This window comes from Thermobia domestica, chromosome 11 (genome assembly GCF_964235325.1).
Source record: "Thermobia domestica chromosome 11, izTheDome1.hap1.1, whole genome shotgun sequence".
NCBI classification, from domain to species: Eukaryota; Metazoa; Arthropoda; class Insecta; order Zygentoma; family Lepismatidae; genus Thermobia; species Thermobia domestica.
In genome coordinates this window covers 109,879,609-109,902,101 of record NC_137464.1, presented here as the reverse complement: position 1 = coordinate 109,902,101, position 22,493 = coordinate 109,879,609, and the positions used below count along the sequence as shown (strand labels likewise).

The window sequence follows — 22,493 nt, the reverse complement described above, 5'->3', positions numbered from 1 at the left end:
GCCTTTTTGAGATAAATCGTGGATAACATCACCAACATGTCACGGAAGTTAGCATCACGCGTTATTTAAACTCTTAGTACGACCCTAAAAACAACTTTGTATAGGGTCCACTTAGGATACTACTAAATAAAATCCACCACTCAGGGTACTATTAAATACAGACGTGTTCAAATTATTAGACTCAACATTCAGTTTCTGAATATTTTACTGTTCTTAATATTGTGAGAAAATAAGTTCTCCAAATTACTACTTTGTAACTCTGTCCTATTTTCTAGTGGGTGTGGCATATGCTTTTCAATATCAATAAAACAAATGCGTACGTAACATTCAATATAATTACTATAAAGTGTGTATATCCAAATTGGAAACAAAAAAATGAAATGGAATACTTACAAGAAAAATATCTCTCACACAAAGATTACTATTTTGTATGAGATCCCTTATTCTTTATTAAGTCTTTTGTCCTTTGTGGCATCCTATGTACGAGTTTAGCACATTTTGCCTTCAATTCAGCTTCGTGATACCACAAATTATTGATCTCCTTGATCACTGAAGTTTGGTTCTAATGTGCTTCTTCTCTAGCTTTTCTTTCATAAAGCTCAAAAAGTTTTCAATCGGGTTTACATCAGGACTAGTGCCTGGCCACGGAAGAAAACTAATTTCGTTGTCCTCGAAGAATTTTGTCACAGCTTTGGTCCGGTGGCATGGGGCTCCATCATGCATAAATATGAATTGTACGTCATCAAACCAGAGTGCAGTCTGGGAAAGCAGTTCTTCTTGAAAAACTTGTAGGCATTGGTCGTGCTTCATTGTCCTCTCTACTATATACAGTCTTCCAGGCCGGAAGACAGAGAGAGATCACACCCCAGACCATGACTGAAGTAGGATGCTTCACAGGTTATTAAAGACATTCCAACTTGAATTCCTCCCAGGTCAACGTCGCACATATTGTGAACATTCATCAGACACAAAATACATGGTTCACCACTGAAACGCACTATTCTCCAATCGTCAGCAGTCCAATATTCTTGGCCTCGTGCCCATTTGAGGCGCTTCTTTGCCATGATTGGAGTATACTCTAATTTTTGTTTTCTTTCTTGACAGTGTGCTTTTATTGCCTCGGCAAAAATAATCCTTCGAACACTTTTAGGCCAAATGTCTGCGCCATACTCAGCCATTTTTATGCTTAAGTCTATTAGAATTTGGACTTCTGTTTTCCAGATCCAATCTTTTTATTTTGCTGCGATAGCGATACCTCTTAGCGATAGCTTTGGTTTTCGCCCACCTCTTGTTCATTTCAACAGAGATTCTACTCACAGAGTTTTGTTCTATCCCAACTCTACTAGCAATGTATTGCCGTGTATATCTTATTTCCACCAGAAGTATTTTGTTAACTTTCATTTTACGCGGAGAAAGTTCTTTTGCTTTTCCCATTATGCTGCAATTACAGGACTACACAGAATAAAAGATTGATACACGAAATACGTCACGATCATTTTAAACTGGCCCATTCGAACTGTTGAACGCATTGAATGTCGTTAACTTCTTACGACAGCAACAACAACACTTCAGACTGTTACTTGTTGATAGGAACAACAATAGCTATCTACAACTGAAACACCACTTTCAGAATTTCCCTTCCTCACTAATACCATTTGCTGTTCAACGGTGACGCCACCACTTCAACTGTACAGTAAGCAAATGAAGGATCCTATATTGGTGGTTTAACCATTATATTAAATGTTCTAGAAATCTGAAATTAGGACTCCTACATCAATTTTGCATTTTTCTAGCGTAAGTTTATAACTTGAACACTTCTGTAGAATCCATATATCAAATTTCGTATAAAGCAGTTCAACCTTGTGATGATAATAAAATTAAAGTCTCCTCATTTCAAAAAAACAATTTTTGGATGCTTACTAATGATGATGATAATAATATTCCACGTAATTACCTATTATTCTAAAAATATTCCCCGCTCACAAACTAGCTTCTGTGAGTTTACAAAGCGTTCATTTTGATATCTGAAACTTCTATTTTCATCTAATAGATTGTATTTGATCTTAGCGTAATGTTAAACATAACAAATATAATAACTTTCTTTATAGTGTAAATTTTGCCAGGAGAGGCAAGGTTGTCTATCAACACAAGAATTTCACGCTTTTATTAATATATTAATACACAATTTTTTGAAAAGCATGTGCTTGTCAAACTCAGGAGGGGCAATTGCTCCTCCTACCCTACTCAATTGATGCGCCTATTATTGGTAGGCGCTAACTCTCGTAAGAGAGAAAATACCAGTGACAATTTAAGAAAAGATTGTCTGGCAACCTTGCAATTCATGAGAATCACGTCTTCGTTTATAGAAGTCTGTGAATTTGGATGTTTTGCAACCGACAGTTTGTCGGTGAGTGTGCAGATTTCCTAAGTCCAAATCCCAACTTTGATGACCCATAACTTGAAACACCGTATTTCATATGTATAGGAAACTCGTTGAGGTATATCAATATGCTGAGTTTTGCCGAGATCCCATGAGTTTCACAATTGTATACGCCAACTATTCTTGTGACTTTTTTCTCCCTTTTGAGAAGAGTCAAATGAGTGTCGAGCAGTTTGTTTTTTGAAAAATTAATTCAGGGGGAAGGGGAATGGTTTACGATGCTGCTTGTTTTGGAAATGCTCACAGTAAATAATTCTGATTGAACGGTGATTTTTGCTTTTGAATAATAAGTACGAATTAAAAAAACTAGTAAATAAATATTGTATTCCAACAAATAAATTAGTACATTTATTTAGATTTGGTACTGCTTTGTAAATATTCAAGTTAATAAAGGAACAAAATGATCTATGACTAAAAAGGAAAGCATCTTTTCAGTTGCATTACGATACAAATTTGCACAAAGAAACAAAATACCGTAAACGCAATATGAGAATCCTAATGAAAGAAAAATGTGTACTTGTTGATACTATTTAAACTTCTATTTTGATATATTTTTCAGTTGTTTTAATTTCCTTACTAGTGTATTTTATTCAAAAAATAGGATACACTTGGAAGAAATTAATTGAATAAACAGAGTGGAATATATATATATATATATATATATATATATATATATATATATATATATATATATATATATATATATATATATATATATATATATATATATATGTGTGTGTGTGTGTGTGTAATTTGTATGCGTGAGTGAGGAATGACAAAGAGAAATAGATTGAAAGAAACCAATTAAAATACAAGAGATACCTTTTTCGTTTCGTCAATTAGAAAGGATTTTGAAGAACGTGCGCAAAATTTACGTTTCTTTGTTAGAAGTTAATAACGCATTCTGTTAAAGCAACCGATCCGTTGTCATGGAAACTCTTGTAGGAATCTCTTCCTTTCTTTCCTATCCTTTCCAACCTTCCCCTCCCCTCATTTTCTTTAAAAATTATATCTTTTCATCTTCTCTCTCAGTTTACATTTTCCTTCCTCCCTTCCTTCCCTTGAAATGATAATAAAAATTTCTATTCTCTTTATTCTTTACTCCTTTTTTTTTTTTTTTGAAAGTAGTTATAAGGATACTTGGAAATATAAAAGAATAAAGAGTAATGGGAGTTTCTAAAGATAAGTTCCATTTTAATGTGGTTTTGTACATACATTAAAGAGTGCTTAGTTTAATTCACAAGGAAGTTGCTTTCTTTGTATATACATGTAGAATATATCTCGACAGATGTTTAATAGTTTATTTACGAGTATTTATTCACGTAGAATGAACAATGTGTAATCATAATGAACAGAATTTTTGTTTGGTCGTACGTGCCTGCATCTTTTTACTGCTGGATAATGCAGTTTTTAAAATACAATTTCTCTAACCATCTATTTATTAAATACAGTTTACAATTTAAGTCGATTTGAAGACTGGGACAAAAATTAGAGTATTACAATGAATAGGTGAGAACAACTACTATTTATTTCTTCCACCTGTTTAAAACTTTGGTACTAGCAGCCAATCAGAATACATAGATTCATCCGCGAATTCAGAATATGATCAAGGGATGGGCTAAACCATAGTTTCCCGCTTTATCCAGTGTAAAGAAAGTAGGATTGAAGCTAGCTCATTTTATTCAGTGTATACCTGAGCGTCAAGAGGGGACTATAGCCTCTATAGCCTTCCCCTTGGATCCGCGCCTGCGTAGGTTAATATATTTCCGACACCTTATATTTCACATCATCATCGTTGAGACGTCTCAGTGTGAAGAAGCTATATCGCCCTGCACAAACAGTAACAATGGTTTAAAAAATCTTCTGTTAACCAGGAATCACGCACACAACAGGAAATGCTTTGCTGCTGAACATTCGACAGCATCTCCGCACTCAGAACTCTTTATTAGATTCTCCCAAGAAGTCCAAGAACCATAAACGTTTTCTTTACACCAAGAGCATGAATGAATTTATTCGAAACAGGGACTACCTGCCTTACCTTAGCCAGCGAACTCCCAACTATAGCTGGACTATTTAATTTACGGTGATGAGAAATTTTCTCTTACCTTAGCATTTTCAGTTGAAGAACCAAGAATGTGCTTTCTCAACCATTATCATTTTCAAGTGTTTGCCGATAGCAACGACCAATTCCTCAGAGAATCTAATTACAAGGAGCAACAATTTACATCTATCATCGAGAATGTCAGCAACCATAAAGATCAAACTCACAATGTCAGATTAATGCTCTGTGGGGTCAACTTAGACTTGCACACGTTTCTCATATTCGAAACAGGGGCGTTATTTAGGGGGGCAGGGAGGGGCAATTGTCTCCCTGGGTTTGAGATTTATATAGATTTTTAAATAGTATAGTAAATGAGTGAAATTTTACTTATATCAAGAGCTCTTGTCCCCCCCCAAGCAAAATTGAAATGACGCTCCCGATTCGAAACTCTGCTAGATTAACTTCACTAGTACGATTGTTCTCTACTGATCCCATCAAGATCAAGACACTGATCTCAGAAGGTATCACTCTTGGTGTTGAAGATAAACAAACACATTATACAGTGGGATAATATTAGAAGGGCAGAGTTGGAATAGGAGCAACACCTGCACCAATTGTCAGTATTTTTGCGCTAAATTTTCCCGCGTGGAAAATTCTATTAATAAAACGTAAATAAGTTGAATATAAAGCATTTTAATAACCTTGGCTTCAACTCTTTGGGGCAATATATGAACATTAAAATAAATTCAACTAAAATGACTACGCAACAGTAAAATTGTAGCAATCTACCAGCATATAACGAAGCACAACTGGATATACTGCAAAATAAATATAATTTTCCACGAACTAAATTGGAATACATCATACAAATTATGGGACCACATACTTATGAAAAACTCAAGAATGCAGTCGAACAATTCCAATGGTCAAAGGGGAGGCATACCAACACACATTATTTCTTCCAATCAAGAGGTTTCTTGCGGATTGCGCATTAACCCTCACACACGGGAAATGCACACTCTACTACATGAGACGTGTACTTCTAGCTTAACATGTGATCCGAATCACATGAGCTTCCACTGAGAATCAAACCTGGGTCTCCCACACCAAGGGCCTAAGAAAAATGGCCTAAGAACTCTGTTATGCATAATATGGTCATTGAAGACTATCTCTCTTAAAGTTCCATTAACGCTAAGCATTTTCAGACTCCCGAATCGTGACATTATGTGTGTGTTTTTTTGTATGCTACGTTTTTGTTTGCAGGATCAACTTCGTCATTTGCCGTATGAATTGCCTGTTACAAGCTATTGTCAGATTATTTGCTTCTTAATGTTCAACGGTTATGCACTTCAGGTTGATTAATTAAAGTGATTGATTATGAATGATTTTCTGTAATGAGAATATAAGAGGAAACGAGAAACCCGATAAAACCTACGGACACAATGTTGCCCATCATTGCCACTTTAATGTTCGAGGGATTTATTAGTAACTTGCACTTTGGAAAAGCGCATAATAATATTCCAGTAGCTTATTGCTTTAAATCATCTGGAATATGTATGACAAGTAAGCACTGGAAATTTTCATTAAATGTCGGCGATGCAATTTGATTGGCTGTGTGTGTTAACTATCACCACATATAGGACAATAATAATCAGAACTATTGTTATGTATTCACGCGCTGTAGCAGAAACTATCCCAGTTCCCGCCAAGCACCCAAGCACCAGAGATGAACGATCTACCACTGAGCCACCGCGGCCCCTATTGCTATCTTGTACACAAATACAAAATGTCTTTCATACTTCTCGTTTGTACAATTTTAGATGTAGATGAAGTTCTTATGTTCAAAATTCTTTTAAAAAAATCACATAGTCCATTCTTGCGGAACTTGCTTTAGGAACACTACCTGAATTATGTTGTAAGAGAAATTCGTAGTGATATGAAAATAATAATAATAATAATAATACCAATGCAACTGTTATCTGACATAAACAATAAAATATAACATGTGAGAGATTGTAATATGTATATACAAAAAGACAAAACTATACAATGATAATAGAAAGATGTTTCAGTCATTATGCACCAAAGAAAGGCGACATGATTCACTCACTTTCGATAATACTTGGGTCGAGTTCAATCTCTTATTCCACATTACTTTCTCGAAGTGGTATTGCCTTTAACGACGTAAATAACCGCTGCTTGACCGAGAGTATGTACTTCAAGAAAGAGTAGAGATCTTTAACTTTTGCGACACTTATGGGTTCCGCAACGTACTTGTTTAACATGATGACATTACGTACATGATTCTTCTGTACCTTTGTTTTGGCAAAATCCACTTCTTCAAATTCCGCATCGTCATTGAGAGTGTACTTGAACAAAAGGATCTTCTTTTTGAAAATTAATCCATCGAATCTGTAGCCATTTGACCTTGTCGTTTCTTTTTGTCACTTTTCTGTTTGTTAAATAGTTGCTTGTGAAAGTAAAAAACATTGAGAATTTCATCTAAACAACAGTGTATGGATTCTTACGGCAGGGTTTCTTTACGACTTGCATCCAGCCTTCAGATGTGTATACGTGAGAATGGTGGCGTTTCTGTTTTTTGATGACACCAAAATCTTCGTCACTCGGTAAGTATGAATGACCAGGGACCAGATACTTGTGATCAACTTGGGAAATTGGTGTCACAGAAACTACATGACTCCATAGAAGAACAATGTTATAGTTCCGGTTCTGTCCACTACATGAATCGGAAAATGCTGTTATGTATCGAATTCCTCTTGGCAGACACACTTCCGTAACAAAGTTCCAAAGGCACGATGCTATTTCATGGGAACCTCTAGAAGCTACCTTTATAACGACTCACTAAGAGTAGTCGTCAACCTGGTTCGATAAAGTAAGATGTATATATCTTGAGTGGTAGTACTCATTGACAAGTAAAAAAATATCTTTAATAATTATATACCATTATTCTCACCTTTTCTATTAGAATGATAACGTCGATGAACGTTGCTAAAATGGTTTATTAGCTGATATACTTTATAATATATTTTCCTTCAAACTGTCAAGCACACAAACTTGCTGACGAGGTATCCATAAAACATTTACATAGCAACAACTATCCCATAATAATATTTTACATATATTAAAAACATTCTTCTTCTGTTATTATTCAATTAACATTCTATGAAGTATAGTGCATATGTATGAGCACTTTCTGCCCAAGGTACAGGTAATTATTACACTATCCAAAGTATTTTGTTATATAAAAATGTCGCCCGACAAATGGACTGAATATAAAAGTCATAAGCGAGTTTGGCTTTTATGTTCAAGAACCACTGGTCCGTTTACAATACTGTTCTTACATTGCATATGTCCATCACATTTTGATCGCACCTTGTATATATCTTCATTACATTTCATATATATATATACATTTATAACAAATATTACACTTCATCAATACTTATTTTTAATTACATTCATTATATTATTATTATATTTTCTTATTAAAAAATATCGTCGCTCATTTACTTAATCGTTGAAGGGTGCGAATTCAAAAATCGTAAGGGACAAACATGAGTTACAAATAGTCAGGGCGCATTATATGATAATCATTTTAGGTGATATTTTAAAATAAACATTAGATTAATAAGGCATCACAACATAGAAGAATCTCATTCAAGATAGTTGTCGAATATTTAGTTTTATAGAATAGATCTTCTTCTTAACATAATCTTTGACAGTTAAGTTTTTTTACACAAATCAATCTAATATAAATAACCTTTGCTTTTAATCATTCATGAATCGAATTATAATTCTTACATATATTAAAAACATTTGAGAATTATCATTGATTAATGAGAATTGAAGAAAATTAAATTGAATAAAAATAAAATAAATGTTCATGAAAATCTATAGCTGATATGAATTTAACCTAATTTCATTAACGGTAATCAGGTTACGTTCGTACTTGCATACGATTCTAATAAAGTACATTGCACAGCACAATCATGATTATGTCCCGTATTATTGTTCTGTACAGAAATTACTTCAATACCTGGATCTTGATGCAAAGTGCCATCTCTTGTCCTCCCATTACGTCTATCCACGTAGTTCGCTGTATTCCTGGAATTTCGCCATACATTCCGTCTATTTTTAAACCTATTTTGATTATATGGTCTAACATATGGATTGCTACGATTAATTAGGTTAGGCGGATTCCCTACATAACTTTGCCTATTTTGCTCATTTTGATTGCTAGAGTATACTCGGCTTAGGTTATGTTCCGTATTATTCACACTTCGGATATTTAAATTCCGAACAGGCACCAAATGATCTGAATTATTCTTATTTTTACCCATTCCTGCTTGTTGATTCATGGCATGGTATTGAGTTTCATAGCATTGGACAAGCATTAATAAATGGTTGAAACTCATACACTGTGTGGAAAATAAGATCTGTTGTAATTTAAATGGAAGCAAATTTCGAATCGATGCTATTATTCTCGATTCCGATTGCAATGGATTAACGACCTTTAATTCGTTGTAGGTATTTACAACAAACTCTACAACAGATTTATGCAATCGAGGATTGAAGTGTTGATTTCTAATGGTGGCATCTCTATTCGCAAACAAAAAGTCATTTTCATAATTGGCGATCAGTGCCGCTTTGAATTCATATGTACTGATGTGATCACGTACTGCTTTAAACCATAATGAACAAGGTGGGAGTAATACATGAGGGATTAATTTCATATATTGTGATCTATCTATACACATTATATTGCATTCGTCCTGGAATTTCTCTAAGAAAGAAGTAGCATTCTCGTTACACTTACCACTGAATTTGCTCATAGCTCGAATTTCACTCATCTTAACACTTAGTTTTACCTTCCTTTTATCATTCCGTGTACTTATTGGGTGATAGTTCCTATCCATGACGTGATGTGTCGTTAGACCATCTATGTTTCGCCCATCTGTACCCTTCGGATGTATTTCTTCCAATATAATATCCTCATCAGACACCGGCGAAGGCGAGTTTATCTCTGGTGAGTGGGGAAACTCCATGCGATCACTACACATGTTATTACGGTATGTGTTGTCCTTAACCTGTAGCATTCTAATTTCTTCCTGTAACGTAGCTATCGACTGCGTATTTGCTCGTATGTTGTTAGCATTATTGATGACCTGGATCTTTTGTTGTTGAACAGAAGATTCGGTTACTTCTAAATCCTTTTTTATATCACTGATTTCTTGGCTCAGGTGGTTGTGATTACCCTGGCATTCCTCCGATATTCCTTTTAACTTTTCCTCGAACTGCGAGGTGATATCGCTCATCGTCTGGATAATTAATTGTTTCGTTTCATCCGACTTCTGTTCCATCCGTCTACTTAATTCTTCGTATTGCTTGTTAGATTAATCAGACTTCTGTTCTATTCGTCTACTTAATTCTTCATATTGCTTGTTAGATTCATCAGACTTCTGTTCTATTCGTCTACTTAATTCTTCAGAGTTATGCTTCATCGTCTGCTTTAACTCAGTAGACATCTGAATCAATTGTCGCTGTAAAGCTAACAAGATTCGATCTTCTGACGATGTCATTTCTGGTGCTACAGTATGCTCACCATTGTCACTATTAGTGGATTCATGCTCCATTGTTTCATTGTCCATTTTTCTTACAATTATTCTACCACTTCTCAGTATGGTCAAATTTGTATTCATTAACTAAATTATAAAAGTAAATTCACCCTTACTTTTCTTCGGGGTACGAATTTACAGCAAATCCCGGGTGAGGTAAACCAAAATTTTTAACTAATCCCGGTGTGAAGGCACCAAAAATTTTTATAACGACTCACCAAGGGTAGTCGTCAACCTGGTTCGATAAAGTAAGATGTATAAATCTTGAGTGGTAGTACTCATTGACAAGTAAAAAAAATCTTTAATAATTATATACCATTATTCTCACCTTTTCTATTAGAATGATAACGTCGATGAACGTTGCTAAAATGGTTTATTAGCTGATATACTTTATAATATATTTTCCTTCAAACTGTCAAGCACACAAACTTGCTGACGAGGTATCCATAAAACATTTACATAGCAACAACTATCCCATAATAATATTTTACATATATTAAAAACATTCTTCTTCTGTTATTATTCAATTAACATTCTATGAAGTATAGTGCATATGTATGAGCACTTTCTGCCCAAGGTACAGGTAATTATTACACTATCCAAAGTATTTTGTTATACCTTCGTGCCACATATACATGTACCCACTTGCTGGTCCTGAAAGTATGCATGGACGTCTAAGTTGAAAGTCCATAGTTGTTGTTTATTGTAAATTTCATTAACTTCTAACTTTGGAGTAGGCAGAGTCTTCATAAGATCGAATGTTATGGTAACGGAGTCCGCAGATGAAAGTCTTTATCTCTCTTGAGGCTAGATCTTGCCGCTTCTGCTTGGCGTTGGTGTAGCTCTAGATCTTTCCTGTAAAATGACTTTCCTGATGGTGGAGCTGCTGAGATCTGGGTATTAAGTAAATCGCAAGTCTTGCAGATGGATGAAAGCGAAGATGTGGAAATTTTCTTTTAAAAATATCCCTGTACACTTTTTCTGAAACGAAGCTTTCCTGATCAGGATTCTCTTCCATGTAGATATCATACATTTTTTTAAAGATTAAAATCCGGTGGTAAATAGAGTCTTTCTATATTCTTTTCTCTGGTATAGTGGCTGGTAGTGACAGCGATTTTTTTTTATGTGAGCAACAACCTTTCTTATTTTGGAGTCAGGTGTCTTGTTCACAGAAGAAGCCCTACCCAGGGATGCGCACGAGACAAGATTTGAGGCTGTCTCGTCTCGAAAATGTACTGTAAATGTGATGTCTCGACTCGAAAAAAGTATATTTTCCTATTGGAAGAGCTCGACTCGTGCGCATCACTAGCCCTACCTCTCCTATCGTACGGAAATACGTCACTATTCCTTCGTTGTTTCTTCAGAAGCCTATCAAGTCTGCCATTGGATATAGCAAGTGTTGCGAGGAACATTTTCTTGCACACTGTAATGTTTTGAGCGGAGGGGCTTATCAAAGTGTATTCGCACCCACAAGCCTTTCGATACTGACCACGTTTAGTAGTTTTCCTTCTTGTAATCATACGCATGTTAACTAAACCAGCAGCAAATATATTTTGCTCTTGTAGATCACCTAAACCTCAGAATTGATGAAATATAGCTTTCCGTTTTTCTTCGGTGATTTTGGATTGGCATTTAAGTGGACAAGCTGTGCAGTCGACTGGATTCATAGCTTTGACGGGTACGAACTTCCCAGAAGTAGACGTATAGGATTGCCCCAAATTCCTTCTTTTCTTTAATAGTTTTAGTTTTCCTCCAACTGTAGGGTTTGCTTTCTTTGACCATTACCTAAACGAAAGACAGACAAAATAATTTTTCAGTGTACAAGTCAAACGAAGACATTCAAAACATAATTTTGATGTTTGATGTTATTAAAAAACAGCAGAGGACATTATTATTAAAAATACCACTCATGTTTGTAATTCCTGAGAGCATATCTTTCCCGAAATTCTGTAATTATTAAATTATGATAAGTGTCAATGTTTGTTCTGTTCTTCTATAACATGGAACATCAATACTATATTTTGGATATTATTAGGCTGGTGTATACACAAAAAGAATACACTTGGGTTAATGAAGAGTAACTTTTGAGTCTACGAAAAGAGGCACAATTTAAAAAGTGAGCAGTAATTATTGAAAGAAGCATTAATAATAAACAGCATAAAAAATCTTTAATTCTTTTTACAAAGAAAGAATTGTTTTACGGTAATGATATCAACATAAACAATGAAAATAAGTTGGCTTTTAATGTACTTCTCTTTCTCTCTCTCTCCCTCTTTTATTTTCTTGTTATTTCTTAATATACTGCGAACTTTGTCATAAACTCGCAATACTTTGAGGAATAAGAGAGAGAGAGAGTATATTAAAAGCCAACTTATTCTCATTGTTTATGTTGATGTCATTAAAACAATTGGAGATTTGTACAAAAATAAATAAACAAATAAATAAATAAATAAATAAATAATGACTTCATAAAGGGAATCGGACTAAATCTACTACGACAAGAGAAGCTAATAAGGAAATCTTAACTAATTCTATTTTAAATAGGTTTATGAAAACTTTCCATACTACTCATAATACAAAACTAGGCTAAATTCTTTTTGTCAGTGAAAACGTAAAATAATTTTGCTTTCATGGTTTAATATAAAAATTTTCCTCACCTTCTGCTTCTTTCTGGTGACCTCTTTCAGCACTTTCGTCTGTTTGTGGGATGACATTGTCACTATTACCCATAGAGCTTTCTTGTAGGGAGATAGAAGTGGACCCACTTGCTTGGGAAGGAGGCAGTCGTACTAAATTCTGAGATCCTTGTGCTGTTTGGCTTTGTTGTTTGGAACCTACGAAAAAAAAGTATATAACTTTTATTAACAATGTATTAGAATAGGGAACAGTTTTGCGCACATTGAGAAAAACTGACGAAAAAATCGAACCCAAACGCTGAGCGTTGAGCAGTGCGTTTGCACTTAACTTTCCAGTAATTATACTGCATTTACTCTACCCACTAGCAGTAATAGGAGGAACCTTACACGTACCTGTAGCAGCTGCTGGTCCTGGCGCAGAATAATTATGGAACAAATTGATTTGTCTAGCAGCAGATCTCCGTTGGTAATCATCTGAGTCCGTGGAACTTTCATCAGATGTACTCGGCTTATATGGTGGATCTAAGTCACTATCAGTTAAATTTAAGTAATCGATATCCATTATTATGATTCTACTCTCTTAGCGCAAAAAGGAGCGACTGTTGATCACACCACTTTGATACACACTGATTTATTAGTGTGGCAGTCATGCAAGTTTCTACTTGCTCCTTTTACATAGAGCATTCTTGTCGGAAAGCAAAACGAACTGTGGTGAAAGCAAGAATAGACTTTCGTGTATAGTTTGTCACTGAGTTGATATACACTTATCCCACTCTTGTAGCAAATAAATCTACATTTCTCGGATCTGTGGGTAGCAATTAAAAAAAAAAAAAAAAACACTCTTGATATTAAGGCCTATTATTGTATAAAAAATAAATTTTATTTCGTTGCTGTGTAAAGCACGAATACAATGATTTATTTTAATAGTAGGCCTAATAGAAGAGTGTGTTTTGTTATATTTTTTACACTCCATCTACAATAAATTAAAGTTCATGAATTATTAACAAATTTAGAAGTGTATTTCTGTTTAATAATAATATATACAGACGTGGACAAATTATTAGCAATTTTTGGTAATCCATGCAAATTTGTTGATTTACTGTATTTCGTAAATTTTGTTGAAGAGAGTCATTTGTGAGAAACCACATGACAGTATTATCACTGAGAGACATTTATAAGTTGTTTACGAATTTTAACGGCAGGCGAGTGATGGTTACTCCAGTAATCTGACGTAACATGATTACATGTGGTTTCCAGGCGAGGAATGTTTAATGGAGGAAAAGAAAAGTAAATTCGTCTTCGGAGATAAAATCACTGATAATATTCAGTTTAAAACCTTTCTTGATAGGAAAAGTACCTGCTGGAGCAGTTACTGGTTCATTTACGAGTGTCTTGTGTGCATGTAGGGTGGTTCAAGTGTGATTTTGTGTGTTTGCTTGGAGATTATTCTTTGAATTATTATGAACTGTCGTTTTGAAAAAAAAAAAAAAAAAATGGGTACGAGAAAAGATGTGCCGCCAAAGAAACGAGCGATAATTCGGACTCTGTTGAACTTGAAAAGCATGTCCAAGTTGGAGATTAGCAGAAACCTAGGGGTCAGTGCATCGTATGCAGGGAATCAAGAAAAAATCGCCGAGCAACTTCTACACAACTACAGGGAATGCTCGCAAATGCTGGTGTCCATGTTTCATCGACAACTGTTCATCGCCAATTGTTTGAGAGAGGGCTGAAAGCTAGGCGTTCCAGAAAGAAACAAAAACTGACTCCAGCAATGGTGAAGAAACGGTATCAGTAGGCCACGGATTACCAGGATTGGACTGCAGATGATTGGGAAAAAGTATTTTATTAGTCATTTGAGTGTAATAATACATCATTTATCATTTAAGTGTAATTTGATAGATTGCAAATGTAAAGGTTGCCTGTATTGTTGATTACTGAACGAATTTTAATGTGATTCATGTGGACTTCAGTAATTTTAAAGTCATTGAAACATGGTCATTTGTCCACAGATGGTATTCAGTGATTAGACTACAATTTCTGTAGAAGAGGAGAACTTGCAGTATGTGATGAGAACCGAAGGCGAAGTCTTTAAGACAAAGTATGTAAGACAAAGTGTAAAATCTCAAACACGAGTGATGGTATGAAGATGCATTAGTGTGAGAGGAACGGAGCTTCCTCCCTGTCTCTATGTAGCAGAAGGAAATATGAACACAGAGCAATATCAAAAAGTCATCACAGAACATCTTTTGCCACAGTTGCGTGAATGGTTTCCATCTGGGGACCCGATTTTCATGCATGATGGTGCGTCATGCCACAGGGCTAAGGATATTTCCAAATCTTTGGAGAAGAAAGGGGTCAGAGTCCTTCCGTTGCCTGGAAACAGCCCAGATATGAACCCCATAGAGTTTCTGTGGGCCCTTCCTGAAGAAAAAAAAAGTTACGAAGCAGCATCCAACGTCAAGAAACCAGCTGATAGAAGTGATGAAAAGTGTATGGCACGGTGATCCAGAAATAAAGAACTTTTGCTGTACGTTAATAAACCATATACCAAAACGAATCCAGACACAATGTCAAGTCAAGGGTTTCCATACAAAGCACTGACATACTGTAACAGTACGTAAAATATAGTGGGATACAAAATTATTCAGATATTAAAACGTTTACACAGGTATTCTTGTTTTAATTTGTAATTTTCTTCAATTTACATGTGAAAATTTCTAAAATTGCTAATAATTTGTCCACGTCTGTATGATGATTATATTACATGTTTGTATTAGCAGTGTCAATATCAACATTACATGAGCGAAATTACATTTTGGTGTAGCGTATTGAGTCATAAATAATTTATGGTGTGCCGCGAGAAGCAAAATGTTGCGGATCACGTATCATATAGTCTCGCTGATTAAAGGAAACTCTAATCCAACCAACCAACCAATAATAATAATAATAATAATAATAATAATTATTATTAATAATAATAATAATAATAATAATAATAATAATAATAATAATAATAATAATAATAATAATAATAATAATAATAATAATAATAGTATTGATTCGGATTGTGTTGTAATCATACGCCTTATCTCTTATATTTAATATTGAATAGTGACAGTAAGCAAGTATTAATACCACTTTCTTATTGGTTAACACACAATTGTGTGGAAATAATTCTTATTTGAATTTGCGTGTTTTACCAAGTTTTAAAAGAATTTCTTCACGTACAGAAACCAAATTACTACCTCTTCCCATGATTAAGAAAACAACTTTCAGGAAAAATATACATACACATCAAGTTAGTTTCCCAACAAAATTAATTATCTTTTAATTAAATCTGTTTTTATTTAAGTTAAGAAATAAAGTTCAAGGTAAGATATAAGGGTAGTCATTAGTAAGTTTACATACTAGCCTGCTGCGTACTGCATAATAAGAATTTAATGATTTCATAACGATGTTTACCCCATACAAGTGAGAATTTTCTTTCTCCTGATTCTTCTTCTTCTTGCGCAATTTTAATGGAAATTATTTTCAAAATATGGTTACAGAATACAAGTGTTTGGAATTGTAAATAAACCACAGCAACTCAAGTTGTTCAAACATAATTCTTCTTGATATTGACTTAAGTTTCAACAACTTACGAAACTTTCTGGACTTCGGAAAAGAAGAAGAAAAAGAAAAAACGTTATTGGAATATTTTTCAATAGTGTGTGGATAAAAAACTAACAAGAAACCAGAGCTGCCAGATCTATCAGAGATTGATTGGATATCTCTTGAACTGACAAGAACCGAAAAGTGGTTATTGTAGGCGACCTATATATGAACTGCATTCCCATAGCATACAGGGTGATCAATAAGCATAGAACATTTAGAAGTAGTATGTGGGTTACTGTTAGAACACGCGTGTCACCGTCAGTAGAAGACAAAACTAGATAGAGTCTGTTAGTTATTTGTTATACTGTACATTAGATAGAAGTAGTCTACCACCACATTTCGCTCGTCACTCATAACGAGCTGCGGCCGTTTGGTGTAATTTATGGACCGGCAACACTACATGCATCCGGCCCCAAATTCCTCTATATTTAGACGAATTGTCGTTGTGCACGATGTGCACCTTCAAGATGTGTCCCTCGACTTTGATTTGCAATTGGCGATGTGACCCTAGTTCCCTAGGGAGTGAGATACGTCCACTGTACCTACCGGTCGAGGTGGTACAGCTAGCGAGCCAGGTCCTCCCATAAGACAAGTTCACTTACCGCCTATGCTGGCCGTTACCCAGATTCCTGGGATAAGCTCACATAGGCTACCGAATCTCACGGTATGACCACACCCCAGCAGAGTTCAACCGAATCCGGGAGCCCCAGGCATATCCTAGGGGGCTTGTTCGTTCCCAGCCCTACCGCTATTCGGTTAGAGGTAACCGTATACACGTCGAGATACTCCCGTATCTCATCCCTAACCCAATTTACGTTTTAAGTCCCCATTTGAGTTTGATACTAGTCCCTCATCCCCGAGAGACCCCTCCCTTCCACTAGGATCGGAAACCTTTACCCAGAAACCTAGCATCGAAACCTTTTTCCAGTCCCCGTTTGGTCCCCCTCGAGTCAGTAAACCGACATTCTCCTCCAGGTAGGATCGTCCAAGGAATACGAGACTATAATCAAGGTAGTGGTACACCGTACATTATCAGACCTAATGGCTGACGTAGATTGTCTCACTTTTAAGACAACGTCTATTTGGGAGCGACGGCTTCCCTGACAGAGACTTGGATCCTGCAACTAGTATGAGCTATCTGGGGCGAAGGATTCCACTAACTCATTTACCCTTTAGGTACGAGCGTGCCTTAGAATATAAACATCCCATCTCGGACCCAAGCACACACGAAACGCTCTTTGAGAGCTATACTACATCATCCTCCTGGTAGGGTGAGGGTGCGCACGGTCCACTCCCCGTCTTAAGGCCCATTGCCACGTTAAATGAATTTTGTAGCTATCATAAACGTAACCTTGCAACCCGATCTTTCTATTTACTATTTAGATGTTACAACTTCTTGAAAGCAAGAAAGGTGTCTCCACACATGCAGCGCTGCACTCTAGTGGACAAATAGTGAACCTCCTTATTAAAAATGTGTATTTTGGCACATTTCCCCTCCCTGTCCAAAAGAATCCGTTGTTTCGGAAGCGGCGAAACTGTTTTTTCCTTCATGTCAGCGGGAGGGCGATAGAAGGTAGCAAGCAAGACGTCCCAAAAAGTTGCACATTGTTCAGCTCCTTGCAAGATGCAAAAAAATGTTGTGTGTCCCTTTCAAGACTATGTTTACATGGTAAAATATGGTAGGGTTTCAATATATATATATATATATACTTTTTTAAATTACAGCTACAAGATTCATTTTACGTGGCAATGTGGCCTTACATACGTATTGAGGTAGCATGTAATCTTATCTCCCGGACCTAAGGGCAGACCTTGTTTCCCATTTCGGAGGATAACATAAGTATCATCTCCGCTAGCAGGTTGCTGACCGAACAAGCCATAAAGGGCAGCAATCTTGGAATCTCCGTCCATACGGGACTATGAATTTCCTCCATGGTTCTATCTCTCCCTCCCGACTCTGAGACCCGGAATGCTTAGCTACGTAAAGGAGGTCCATCCACCTTTCTTAGCACGTTCTTAGGACTGACCATGATATAAATATAAATAAATAAATAATCTGTTAGAGAAGAATTAAAAAAAAACTATAAATTATTATTTGCAATGAAAGATACGATTTGAATGCCATAAAAATTCGTTATTATTTTCTTTCCGAAAGCTACGCATGACAATTTAACGTTTTGTTCATCTTGATTGTATATTTTGTATTTAGGCTAAAACATTGTTAAACAAAAACAAGTTTTAGAGATAGTCATAATTTTATGGTATATCTCATTCACCATAGTGTGCACTGCTGTCTTGCTCAAGGATGTTATAAATAGAGGATCCGCCCATATGTATCTTCATCCTATTAAATCGGTGAAGCCCAAAAACAACCGAGCATCGGCACATCTGATTGGCTACTCTCGTTTCTACCATCGTCTGATTGGCTACTTTTGTTTCCTCCATGATTGTTGGCTCAAAACATTGCGATCCTATTGGGCAGAGTGGGCAGAGTAGGGGTGGCGAAACTGTGACGTATGGCTTCAAGATTTTGTTGTAAGGGCAGATCCTCTATTTTATAAGATCCTTGGTCTTGCTAGTATCTTAACGAAAGGCTTGATGAGGATATACTTGTATTTCTCCATCAGAAAAATCCTTACCATAGGAGCAGACTTCTAATTAATCCGTTAAAAATTAACGATTAAATTAATCAATTAAAAATTCAATAATTTAAGATTTAATCAATTAAATTTTGCACTATTTAATTTTTAATTTATAATCGTTAAAAATGTAACTATTTTTATAAAGTAGTTATTTTTTGATAACCTTGTGAAATTGATAATCTGCAAGAACTTTTTTGTGCAGCTAAACTACACAATGTTCTATTCGGGTGACATTAACGCCAAGAATGGTACCGCGATAGCAATGAGAAACGAAATAGAAGAAAGCGTAACCAACTTGGAATGCTGTAGTGATCGCTTGATTTCTGTAAAGTTAAGTGCAAAATCAGTCGATATCGTGATAATATAAATATATGTCAACAACAGACCATGATGACAATTGAGCAGAAGCAATATATGACGAGATTAGTGACATATTACATCAGGAGGGAAGAAGTAATTCAATGCTATAGTAGTGGGAGAAGAAGTTATGAATAAGATGGTAGGATCATTTGAACTAGACAGAAGGAAAACACGGAGTCAGATGCGTATCGACGTTTGTGGGCAACATGATATGATGGTTACGAATACATGGTTCAAGACAAGAAAAACCAAGTTGCACCCGATAAAAAGTCAAAAGAAATACTACCAAATTGATTACATTCTATTCAAGCAACATTTCATGACGTGAAGACACTATCAAGAGCGGACACTGATTCGGAAAACATCCTTTTAGTGGGGGAAGTCGAAGCTTAGTTAAAGTCAACCAACAAAAATGGGATGAGAAATCGTAAATGGAATTTCGAACGACTGAAAAATATAGAAGAAAACTATTGTGTAATGGACGATATGATGAGCAGTGTAGAAAAATAAGTAGGAAAAAGTTAAACAGATTCTGCTAGATACACTCAATAACAACATTGGCAAGATGAGAAAACACAGAGAAAACCGTGGGTAACTGAAGGGATGCATAAGAAGATGGAAGAACGCAAAAGAGAAGAAAGTCACCTACATCAAAGAATACAGAGGGTTGAATATTGAGTTGGGAAGAGAAACTAACTGAGCCAGAAAGAAGTACATGGAAGAGATTTGTGAAGAAATAATGGAACTTCAACAGCGAGAAAGATATGATCTATCAGAAAGTATGGAATTGGAAGGGAAAACTCCAGAAGTATACGCACGTTTGGAATAAATAAAAAAAATATCAAGGTCACGTAATCACTGACCATCACGCATCTTTAGCATTTTGGAGGAATACATTAAAGATCTATATGAGCAGAAGAACCGACCAAGAAAAAATTGCAATCAAAACAGGAGAAAAGTGGATAAGGAATAATAAACACCTAGAAATATTGAAAAGTGAAGTTGTACAATTCATCAAAGACGGCAATATATATATATATATATATATATATATATATATATATATATATATATATATATATATATATCAGTGGATTTGCTCAAGGGATTAGGAGACACTGCAATTAGAGTTCTGAGTTCACTTATTAACAAGATCTACCTGAGTAGAGAATGGCTCAAGAATTTTCTAGATGTCACAATGGTTGCATTACTTTTAAAAAAAGCGCAGTGATCACAGAACCATTAGCCTTATTTCCCACACTGGAAAGATTATTGCGTGCATACTGAACAGGCTGCTGGAAAGTAAGAAACAAAATATGTTAGAGAAAGATCAATTTGAAATTCGGAAAGGAAAAGGCTACCAGACATGATGTTGAGTTGATGAGAATTATATCAGAACGAATTCTTGACGTAAGGGAAGAGTTACGTTTGTCGACCGCTTCATAGACCGGGTCAATTGGACCAAACTTCTAACAATACTTAAAGAAACCAGGGTCAATTGGAGGGACCAACTACTACTTTGCAACCTGTAAACAAAACATACAGTGAGGTTGCTCTTGAATCAAAAATAATCCAATAACGTGGAGACTGGGAGAGAAGTCAGGCAAGTATGTATTATGTCACCTGAATTATACAACGTTTACAGTAAATGCTAACCTCCAAACACAGCCTTTCAGTCCAATTTACACTAGAATCGTTAGTAGGCATAGTAAGAACAACAATAATAACAATAGAAATGAGAAAGGAAGTAGAAACATTACAAATATATATTACAGATATACAGGTAGTTGGTGAGTACTTCAAATTTTATGCCCGTAGCCAAACTCCCTAAGCGTGTATCTTAGGATTCTGAAACATGGATTTTTGGATAGCGCACATATTAGTTCCTAAGTGAAGTCTTGGCCCGACTACGGCAGGTCCCATAGTTTTTGAGTTATGGACTTTTAAAGTTTATTTTTTTCGTGTTTTCGGCAGCCTCTAACTCCAAAAGGAAGCATTAGTGCACCCAGGTTGGTCTATACTTTTTTGTTTTATCTTACTGTCAGGAATCACCTCCCAAACGTTGTCGGTGTTGTTTTGAAACATCCTGTGTATATATAAAGTTTCCGTATCCATATTTGGCTAGTGGAACTGCGGAAAATCCTGGAAAACAAAAGTCAGCATTCTTGGCCACTGAACTTGAACCCGGGACCTGCCGATTGCGAAGCACGAACTGTAACCACTAGCCTGTGTCAGTTTTATACTATTATTTTTATTACAAATAGAATGGGTATCATTATTAGGGTTATGTGTCACCGTCAGAAGATAATTTACTACTTACCAGCATATTATTTGCATATACAATACATAAATAAGCAAACAATATTTTACAGCAGATAATAGTTCTCAATTCATAATAGCACCGGACGATATACTTTATAGCACCCTAAACAGTCGTTTTCGGCGATTTTCTCGAAAACGATGCATAAGAATTTAAGCCGAAGTATTTAATTTTGTTCAACTCGATGTTCATCTATCGATTTATTTATGTATTATCTTTGGACAATATTGGTGTTAAACAGAAATTAAAGTTTAAGAGTTAATCATAAAATTGGACTATATGTTAATAGACATACTGTATAGTTGTGTTTTGCCAATGTTATACCAAAACGTTTGATGAAGGTATATTTCAGACTTAGTTTCATCTTAATAAGTGGCATAATTATCATACCGAATGAGTTTTTAGCTTTATATACATACATATATATATATATATATATATATATATATATATATATATATATATATATATATATATATATATATATATATATATATATATATATATATATATATATATATATATATATATATATATATATATATTTAGAAAAGTTTTTTTCTACTTTCTTCGAAAACTACGCATGTATTTTACTCAAGTTGGTATCATTTTGCTCATATCTTCTATATCATTATGCTTAAGTTGATTACATTTATGGATTGGTATGTCTCATCTTTGGGGGATAAAACAGTTTACGAGAATGGTGCATTTCCAGCGACTGCCCCAACTCGACGAAAAAAATCGAAGCGTGATCCAAAAATGGG

General features: G+C 35.3%; 1 protein-coding gene across 3 annotated transcripts in view; it reads right to left on the bottom strand.

Annotated features, from left to right (window-relative positions):
* Positions 1-10,378: 10,378 nt before the first annotated feature.
* The window catches only part of LOC145663645 (uncharacterized), a 52,971-nt gene continuing 40,856 nt past the window's right edge, over positions 10,379-22,493 (bottom strand). For 2 of the 3 annotated variants that reach the window (XR_014127207.1, XM_081729751.1), the window contains exons 2-3: positions 12,775-12,951; positions 10,379-11,902 (exon numbers count right to left, since the gene is read on the bottom strand). Coding sequence is in view for 1 of the 3 variants with exons in the window: in XM_081729751.1 (XP_081585877.1) it covers positions 11,859-11,902; positions 12,775-12,951 (221 nt within the window). In the remaining 2 variants the exon portion in view is untranslated. Of the gene's footprint in view, positions 11,903-12,578; positions 12,952-22,493 lie in introns of those variants that run through there. The other variant, XR_014127206.1, reaches the window with a different exon arrangement.